At 39.8% G+C, this 10,386-nt stretch overlaps 1 protein-coding gene across 2 annotated transcripts in view; it reads left to right on the forward strand.

Moving 5' to 3' along the window:
• CAB39L (calcium binding protein 39 like) overlaps positions 1 to 10,386 on the forward strand; it is an 89,914-nt gene that overhangs the window by 42,939 nt on the left and 36,589 nt on the right. For both annotated transcript variants that reach the window (XM_077752615.1, XM_077752614.1), the window contains one exon: positions 9,801 to 9,919. In XM_077752615.1, coding sequence (XP_077608741.1) covers positions 9,801 to 9,919 — 119 coding nt within the window. The remainder of the gene's footprint in view (positions 1 to 9,800; positions 9,920 to 10,386) is intronic.

Raw genomic sequence — 10,386 nt, forward strand, 5'->3', positions numbered from 1 at the left:
AAACAGGACTGATGGATGTGGGGGGAGGGGGGGATGGGCATGGAGGAGGACACTTGTGGGGATGAGCACTGAGTGTTATGTGGAAACTAATTTGACAATAAACTATTAAAAAATAAAAATAAAAAAATAAAAAATAAAAAAAGAGAAAAAAAAATAATATATGGGTGATTTAAAATGGTATTTGGAATCAGGCCCTTAATCGGAAGCATAACATGTGAATTGGTTGTATTCCCCCTATAAAAATTAAGTCAATGACCGTTTTAGTTTGACCATACTATACTTTTTTTTTTAATGTTTCTATTTATTTCTGAGAGAGAGCGAGAGAGAGACAGGGTGAGCAGAGGAGGGTCAGAGAGAGAGAGAGAGAGATACAGAATCTGAAACAGGCTCCAAGCTCTGAGCTGACACTTGGCACAGAGCCCAACGCGGGGCTCGAACCCACGAACCGCGAGATCATGACCTGAGCCAAAGTCGGAGGCTTAACCGACTGAGCCACCCAGGCGCCCCAACCATACTATACTTTTTAAGGAATGTAATCAGCCATAAAGATAAAGATTGCACATGCCATGTATAATGTGCAAACTGTCGCCTCTGCTTTCTGGGGAATGCTCTCTCCTTCCCCACCCACGTGGTTACAGTGGGAGCAGCCATTTTGCACAGCGTGACACCCTGCCGGACACACAGCTGATTGGTGTAGTAGTGGACATCTGATCAAAGCAGGGTCAGAGTATTCTGCAGGATTCTGGAACTAAAACTGAGATAGAACCTCAGTCTCCAGGAGCTAACGATATTCCAGATAATTTCTGTATTGGTGGTCAAATTTCCTACTATGTAAATAACAAAAGTAGAGGAAGCCAACCTGCAGAGAATACAGAAAGAAGAGTGACCATGGGGAGAGAGACAGAGGGCCAGAGGGGTTGGAAGGAGCTTCCTGATGGGATTCGTGTAATAGGTAAATATAATTATGCTGAAAAAATTTGAGAGCAACTCATTCTGAGCTAGCCTGTGTTTGGGTTCTCTGAAACTTTCCCAGTATCTGTAAATTAGTTTAGCTTGAATTTTAGTCTCCTGCAAAAGAGCTCATCCATGCAGTGAACACTCCCCACCCTCAGCTCTGCTTATCTAGTTCTGCTCTTGAAAATAAGCACAAACGTTTGCCCTACCCACCTTAGCTCTCCCTGTCCCCTTCCCCCAAGCCAACCTGTACAGGATCAGAAGAGAGCAGAGGAGAGAAGTCATGGCTACAATTATATTTCATCTTTTTAAAAGTTAAGGCATAGTTTGCAAACAGTAACATTCTTTTTTTAATACACAGTTCTGTGATATAGAAAATTTCCATCACCCCCCAAATTTTCCCTTGCCCCGTTGTAATCTGCTCCTTTTCCTATCCTCAGCCTCTGACAACCACTGATCTATCTTCTTTCCCTGTGTTGTTTGCCTTTGCAGGTGTGTAAATGAAATCGTGCAAAATGTAGCCTTTTGAGTCTGGCTTCTTCCACTTAGTACAGTGCATGTAGGATTCATCTGTGTTCTTGCTGTGTATCAGGAGTTTTTTCCTTTTCATTGCTGGGTAGTATTCCGTTGCATGGATGTGCCACAGATCATTTATCCATTCTCCAGTTGAGGGATATTTGAGGAATGTCAAATTACAAATAAAATCTCTATAACTATTTAAATACAGTTTGTGTGTGCAAATCTAAGTTTTCATTTCACTTGGGTAAATACCTAGGAGTAGGATTGGTGGGGAATGTTAGGGCTTTTTTGTTTGTTTGCTTTTGTCTTTGGTTTTTAACTTCAGTCACTGATGTAAGTGTCGGTGGTATATCGTTGTGGTTTCAATTTGCATCCCCCAATGACTCATGATGTTGAACATCTTCTCATGTGTTTATTTGCCACCATATCTCTTCCTTTGTGAATTGTCTATAGATCTTTTGCCCTTTTTTTATTTGGTTGTTGAATTTTGAGAATTCTTTATATATCCTATACAAGTATACAAGTCCATGGCTACCTTTTACTCCCTCATCTGCCTTCTCTCTCACTTCTGTTATCAGTGAAGGATGCTCTTTATCAACAGTTACTTCTGATTGCTGTGCCTGCTGTAATTGCTTGTTTCTTCCCTCTTTCTTTCCTTATTTAACTCCAATATTACTTCCATATGTATCATTCATTCTGCAAATAATCTTTGAGCATCTCCTGTCAGGGTGACCTTTTTGATTTTGTCAGCTTAACACAAGTGCTTCTTCAAGTTTAGTATCTGTTTACTTACATTATATGTAATTACTAGCTAATTTCAGGCATTTTTTGTCATCTCTAGATGTTGCTTCCTTGTCATCCCCAATTTTTTTTTCTTTTTTATCTGGCCACTTCTAGATTCAGAACTTGAGATCTAGCAGTCAACGGTTGGCTAAAGTCTGGTTTTGAAATAGTTAAGGTTTAACTCTAGTTAGTGTGATGAATGGATATCTGCATAGGTTATGTGTTATGGAAAGACCATCATTAATCATCTTGTACCTGTTTAAGGTTTCTCTAATCCTTTCCATTCTGATCCTTTCCTCTGATTTGAGAAGCTGTTCCTGGTACCAGAGCTTGTTTTCGTTATCCACAGGGGGCTTCCTTTGCCCTTGCACATTATTTGCTAATGAACCAGAAGAATGTTTTTCTCTGTGTAAAAGTTGGATAGAGTTCTGTGGAGCTTCATTTCTACTGTTCACTGGAATGCCGTATGGAAATGTTCTTGTGGCATTTCACTGGGAAGTATGAAAAACATGCCCTTATGACTTTTCAAAGAGGATTGATATTATGCAGTTATTACTGTAGAGTCTAGAAAGATTTGAACAAAACATGACTTCTTGCATTTTAAATTTTATGTATATTTACAGCTATATCTCTTATACAACAAGTGTACTGTTTAACATCTGTATAAATGAAATTGATATGGTATGAAGTAGCATACTAGAACATTTTTTAGTATTTTTAAATTATGAGAGCTACTGACCGTAAAGCATCCTTTTATTTATTTTTAAATGTTTACTTAATTCTTTTGAGAGAGAGAAAGAGCCCACACAAGCAGGGGAGAGGCAGAGAGAGGAGGGAAAGGGAGAATCCCAAGCAGGCTCCATGTTGGGTGTGGAGCTTGATCCCACAACACTGGGATCATGACCTGAACCAAAATCAGAAGTCAGACACCCAACCAACTGTACCACTGGGTGCCCCATTGAATGCATCCTTTGAAGCTGAAGGCTCAGCTCCTAATTTTTTGTTAAAATTTGGATTTTATGTAGTTTTTTTTTTCTTAAAGGAAGATACGATTTGCTTTCCCAAGTGCCTATTTTTTAATCTTTCTTTCTCTTCTTTTCTTAAATTCTTCTTTCTTCTTCCCTGGCTCCCTTTCCTTTCTGTTATCTTAATTCTTCTCTCTCTTTCTCCCTAATCTCCACCTCTCTCTGTTTCTTTCCATGGAATAAAGTGAAAGCAACAGATAGCCCTGGATTTTACTTATATTTAATTATTGCCAACATTTTGATAATCTAATTTTTTATTTCTACCAGTTAGATATACCATAATTTACGTAACCATGCCTAATTCTGGACAATTGATTGTTTCTAACTCTCTTTTATCACCACTATGATAAAGATGTCTGTGCCTGAAACTTTTCTTTGATATTTAAGACTGTTATTTAGGATTATTTCCTCAGACTAGATTTCCCAATTTGAGATTCTAGAACATCATTCAGGTATTATTTAATTGTTTTATATCCTCATCAGCCATCTATGAGAACCAGCATTGAATTTTATTACCATTTAAAAAATTCTGGGACGGAACGCCTGGGTAGGTCAGTCAGTTAGACGTCTGACTTCATCTCAGGTGATGATCTTACGGTTTGTGAGTTTGAGCCCTGCGTCAGACTCTGTGCTCACAGCTCAGAGTCTGGAGCCTGCTTCTGATTCTGTGTCTCCCTCTCTTTCTCTGCCCCTCCCCAACTCGCGCACCATCTCTCTTTCAAAAATAAACATTGAAATATTAAAAAAATTCTGGGACTCTGGACTTAGATGGCAACCTACGAGCCTCCTGATTTCCCTCCTCCTGTGGTTAAACAGAATGTATGGTTATATATGCAGGAATTCCCTCTGAGGGAAATCCAGAAATTTAGCTGAGTGATTCCTACTTACTGAGCAACTGAGAAAATACCCACATCAGAATGAGTGGGAAAAGCTGGGACTCGCTCTAGCCATAAATCCTACCCATGGCATAGCACCGTGCCATTGGGAGTGAATCCCAACACCCATCTTCTCTTTGAGGAGGAAAGGGTTTGAACCACACATCTAGTGCCCCAACTTTTAAGGCTGCCAGCTGAGGGATGGGCCCTTACCTATGTATGAAAGCTAAAAGGGCTTGCATTCATGAGTTCCACAGGACAAACAAAGGAGCAGTTGTTCACGAGTGCATGAGCACTTGCTGTAACTATCCCCACCTCCCCCAGGCTAGCACAGAGGAAGCCAGGCAGCACAGAAAAAGCTGGGCTAGCACAGAGGAAGCCGGCAGAAATGCCCATCTCCCAGTCTCTCCCTGGAAGGCATTTGGTGCATACTTTACAAGCTGCTGTCTGAGGTTCTAGCCTTTAATTAACATGGATCTAGTTGCTGGCTGCAGTCTTCTCAAGGGCCCAGAAGAGCTAGTAGGCACTTCCCCTGCTTTCTTCCGCCAGCTTGCTCCAGTAAGAAAAGCAATAATAAATAATGCAGGGAGATCTCACATACCTTGCCCAGTTTCCCTGATGGCAATATCTTGCAAAACTATAGGGCAGTAACATGACCAGGATATTGATATTGATAAAATCAAGATATAGAAATTTTCCATCACCGCAAAGATCCCTCCACTTGCCCTTTTACAGTCACTCACCTCTGACCTGTAGCAACCGCTAATCTGTCCTCCATTTTTGTAATTTTGTCCATTCAGAAATATTATATAACTGGAACCAGACAATGTGTAATCCTTTAAAAAACGTGTTTTGAGTTGACACACAATGTTGTATTAGTTTCAGGTGTACAACATAGTGATTCCATAAATTTATGCATTATGCTATTTTCACTACAAGTGTAGCTACCATCCATTCCCATACATCATTATTACAGTATCATTGACTGTACTCATTATGCTGTCTTGATTTATTTATTCCATAATGGAAGCCTATTTCTCCTACTCCCCTTCACCCATTTTACCAATCCCCCCACTTTCCTCTCCTCTGGCAACCATAAATTCATTCTGTGTTTATAGGTCTATTTCTGCATTTTATTTGTTTATTCATTTGTGGGTTTCTTTCTTTCTTTTTTTTTTTTTAGATTCCACATATGAATGAAATCCTGTGGTATTCTTCTTCCTCAGTCTAACTTATTTCACTTAGAATAATACTCTTTATGTCCATCCAATTGTCTCAAATAGCACAATCTTACACTTTACAGCTGTGTAATATTGCAGTGCATACATACACCACATCTTCCTTACTCCCTTGTCTGTCGATGGACACTTAGATTGTGTAACCTTTTGTTGCTAGCATTTTTCACTCAGCATAATTCCTCAAGATTCATCCAGGCTGTTGCATGTATCAAAGTTCATTCCTTTTGGGGGCGCCTTAGTGGCTCAGTCAGTTAAGCATCCGACTCTTGAATTCTGTTCAGATCATGATCTCAGGGTTCGTGGGATCCATTGTTGAATCAGGCTCCACACTGGCAGCACAGAGCCTGCTTGGGATTCTCTCCCTTGCTCCTTCTCTTTGCTCCTCCCCCCAAATAATAAATAAGTTTAAAAAAAATTTCATTCCTTTTTTATTGCTGAGCCTCTGATATGGATGTAGCACAGTCTGCTTCACCGTTTACCTGTGGAAGGATTTCTAGGTTGTTTCCCTTTTGGTTATTATAAATAAAGCTGCTATGATCATTTATGGCCAGGTTTCATTTCTCCGTTATAAATACCAGGAGTGCAACACTAATATAGTAGTTGCATGTTAAGTTTTTAAAGACATTGTCAAATTGTTTTCCAGATTGAATATATGTTAGGTCTCCCACCAGCAATGTACAAGTGTAATTTCTCTGCATCTTTGTCAGCATTTGCTGTTGTCACTTTTTTATTTTAGCAATTTTGATAGGTATATGTAGTAATTTCTCCTGGTGGTCTTAATTTGCATTTCCCAAGTGACTAATTATGTTGAACATCTTTTATGTGCTTGTAGCCATCTGTAGATCTTTTTTGGTGAAATGTCTCTTCACGTCTTTTGCCCATTTTCTAATTGGTTTGTATTTTGTACTATTAAGTTCTGAGGGGAGCACCTGGATGGCTCAGTCAGTTAAGGGTCTGATTCTTGATTTCACCTCAGGTCATCAGTCGCAATTGTAAGATCGAGCCCCACATTGGGCTCTGTGCTAAATGTGGAGCCTGCTTGGGATTCTCTCTCTCCCTCTCTGCTTGTTTTCTCCATCTCAAGCCAGTTTTTCTTTTAAGTTTATTTATTTTCGAGAGAAAGAGAGCACACACACAGGTGCACATATGAGTAGGAAAGGGGCAGAGAAAAGAAGAGAGAGAAAATCCCAATTAGGCTCCATGCTTTCAGCGCAGAGCCCGATGTGGGGTTCGAACTCACAAACTGTGAGATCATGACCTGAGCCGAAATAAAGTGTCTAATGCTTTAGACTGAACTAAAGCTCAGTGCTGAGCCACCCAGGCACCCTCAAGCCAATTTTTGATAAAGTTAATCCTTTAAGAATATTTTATCCTTGCACATATTCTTTAAGACTATTTTTCTATATTAGTATTCTTAATCAGTACTTAGTGCACATTTTTTATGGCTAATAGCTTTAAGATTGAGTAATTAATTGAATAATGCTTATTTCTTCTTTTCGAGTCCTAATTCTTTTGGTATTAAAAAAAGTGCCTCAATAATAGATAAGTGAGATTCGTTGGTCTGTGTTTGTGCCAAAGGGTTTATGGATGACTTTGTAGTAAGTAGTAAGTCAGTCGACAAGTAGTAAGTCAGTCTAGGAAATATTGAATGCCTACTATCTATTGAGTCCTGCTATGGACATTGAAATATTACTTTCCTTGGGAGCTAACAGTGTGATGAGGACTTTAGAGACAAAATTCATTAATTTCTTTGTACTTTGTTCATTGTTGGAGTCAACTTAGTATGATGGTTTGGAACCCAGTCTCTGGATTCCATCAGTTTGGGATGGAGTTGTGGCTTTCCCACATGCCACCTAAGTAAGGTAACCTCACTAGTCCTGAATTTCCTTACTTATAACATGTACATTATAAGGTTGTTATGAGGATTGGAAAGTACATGTGAAGCTCTTAGTATAAGTGCCTGGCACAAAGTAAGCACTTAATGAATTGACTGTGGTAGAGATGGAGTTAGGGGGAGACAGGGAAGAGGAGGTACTGGTCTATGTAGGCAAAGATGTTGTAATCCAGAAGAGGAGCAGCTATCCCAGAGAGGAGTACTCCTGAACTGAATCTGAAGGATTAAAAGAGGACGTTGACTACTTCCATTTTGACCTGTCTGTACTCTCTTATTGATTAAGTTGTTCTTAGGGGGCGCCTGGGTGGCTCAGTTGGTTAAGCATCCGACTTTGGCTCAGGTCATGGTCTCACGGTTCGTGGGTTCGAGCCCCACGTCGGGCTCTGTGCTGACAGCTCAGAGCCTGGAGCCTGCTTTGGATTCTGTGTCTCCCCCTCTCTCTGCCCCCTCCCCCACTCATGCTCTGTTTCTGTCTCAATAATAAATAAACATAAAAAAAATTTTCTTTTAAAGTTGTTTGTTCCAGCTGTTCTCTTAGGCAAAAGACCCCTGCAGGCAAATCCCTTGATGGGAACCACAACTGACCCCGCAAACAATGAGGTCAGCTCTGATGTCAGCAAGACTCTGCGGTGATTGACTCCAAGACAATGATCTTTACAGCTTTCCCAGATGTATCCACCAACCTTTGTCCCACATTTTCCTTATATCAACCTAGAAGTATTTTCAGCACAGCACTTTGGAGACAGTCTTTGAAACGCTAGTCTGCTCTCTTCCCAGCGTTGACCTCACTGAAATAAATCCTTTTCTTGTTTTACCCTCGCCCATCTCTCTGCCTGTGGATTTTGTCAGTGACAAGTGGCTGAATCTGGTCTGTTTGGGACCCCCAGAACCAGGTGCTTTTGCAGCCCTTTGCCCTGGTTACAGATGACTAAGATTTAGCTAGGAAAAGGAAGGAAGGAAGGAAGAGCATTCAGGACTAATAGAACATGAACAAAGGTATAGAAATGAAAGATTGCGTGTATGTAGTTCAGCAATTTGTTATTAAGAGAACTTGAAGTAGGAATTGAACAGTGAGAGAGGTGGCTGGAGAGGTAAGCAAAGATCAGATCATGGAAGGTGTTGGAGTTTTTCAAAGCGAAAGGGAGGCATTGAAGAGATTAAGAGAATAGAATGGTGGGGTGCCTGGGGGCGCAGTTGGTTAAGTGTCCAATTCTTGATTTCAACTCAGGTCATGATCTCACAGTTTGTGGGTTCAAGTCCCATGTCAGTTTCTGAGCTGACAGTGTGGAGCCTGCTTATGATTCTCTCTCTCCCTTTCTCTCTGCCCTTCCCTGCCCATTCTCTCTCTCTCCCCCCAAATAAATCAATCAACATTTTTTAAAAAGAGAGAGAAGAGAATGACATAGTTAGATTTGCATTTCTAGTAAGCTCACTCTGCAGAGCAAAGACTGCTTTGAAGGGGAGGACATAACTGGAAGATGCTCTTTAACAATTTGGTTGAGAGATGAAGACCAGAATTAGGGCCATAGTAACTGAGAATGGTTCTTATAAAAATCTCCTGTTCCAGGTGCCTGGCTGGCTCAGTTGGAAGAGCACACAACTCTTGATCCTGGGTTGTGAATTCAAGCCCCACAATGGGGTGTAGAGATTATTTGAAAATAAAACCTTTAAAAGAACAAAAACAAAAACAAAAACAATCCACAACAACAAAAAAAACCAACCTCCTGTTCAATTCAGAGCTTCAGTTGGTGAAGCAGACTAGCCTCAGGTTGTAGAGTGTGTGAGACTGGAAGTGTTTGTAAATGAGGACTCCAAATAAAAGGTTCTGTCTGAGACTGGCTGTATTTCTTCTGGCTTCAGCTACTAGTACTGAGTGGTCCCTTCTGTCCTCTAGGTTAAATATGACCATTTAAGATCACCTAAATCATATATATTCACCTAAGAGAAAACTGACTTTTTTTTTTTTAATGCACCCACTTGAAAGGGGAATGGATAAAGTGGAGGGAAAAACTTACCTAAAAGTGCATGTAAGAAAAAGGAATTTGATTCCACCCCACATTTGCTAAAATCTTTATTTTCCTTCACCCATTTTTCCTTCTTATTTATGAATGCTTAAAAATGTCATTCTTAATTTCTTCTTATATAAAGCTAAGTAGTAAAAAAAAAAAAGCATAAAGAATTCAGTTGTATCATATTCACTACTATTTTATATTCTTCTGTGCCATTTCATTTGCTACAGTGAGAACAGACTTCTACTTGTTCAAATTAACCACAGTGCAAATCCTTTGGAAAAGAACTGCATCCATTTTGTAGAATTTGTTTGAATGTTTGAAAGTACAGCTGACTAAAGATATATGACAAGAATAAATTAATGTTTCTGGATATTACAAAGAGCAGTGCTATTTCTCTTGGTGTGCATGTATGTGTGTATATACCATTTTAGAGATAAAACACTCCATGTAGTTTGCCTATTTCAAGTGTGCAATTTAATGACTGTTTGTTTCTTTAACAGGGAAAAAAAGATGTGACCCAGATATTTAACAACATCCTGAGAAGACAGATAGGCACTCGGAGTCCCACTGTGGAGTACATTAGTGCTCATCCTCATATCCTGTTTATGCTCGTCAAAGGGTAGGTACATGGTTTCTTTTGATTATAGGAAGGTAGGTTTGATTATAGAATAGTTGTTAGAAGTATTATAGCATTAGCCTCCTTTGAGATATGATGGGTTCTCTTTTGGAATCACAGTAAAGCTGTTTGCCATACTTGAGGTCAGCCCTCCAAATCTACATCTCTGTGATTACATGGGTTACAGCAAAATCTTTTCTTTGTACCTTTATGTTTCTAAATAGAGTTCCTTGCATTTACTGTTTGTTTCTTTTTCCTCTACTTTCCTGTTATCTCTGTCTCTTCCTATTATATTAATAACTGTGCTTCCCAATCTGCCCTTTTCTTAACTAAGCAGTTACCCTTTTCCTGTTTGCATGAGACCAAATCCCCTGACCCTGAACCTCATTGCACACATACACACACACACACTCTCTCTCTCTCACCCTTTCCAGTGGCTAGTATCTGCCAAGGTGACATGCTTCCACGTG

Source organism: Crocuta crocuta, unplaced genomic scaffold (genome assembly GCF_008692635.1).
Source record: "Crocuta crocuta isolate KB4526 unplaced genomic scaffold, BGI_CrCroc_1.0 scaffold190, whole genome shotgun sequence".
In the NCBI taxonomy this organism is placed as follows: Eukaryota; Metazoa; Chordata; class Mammalia; order Carnivora; family Hyaenidae; genus Crocuta; species Crocuta crocuta.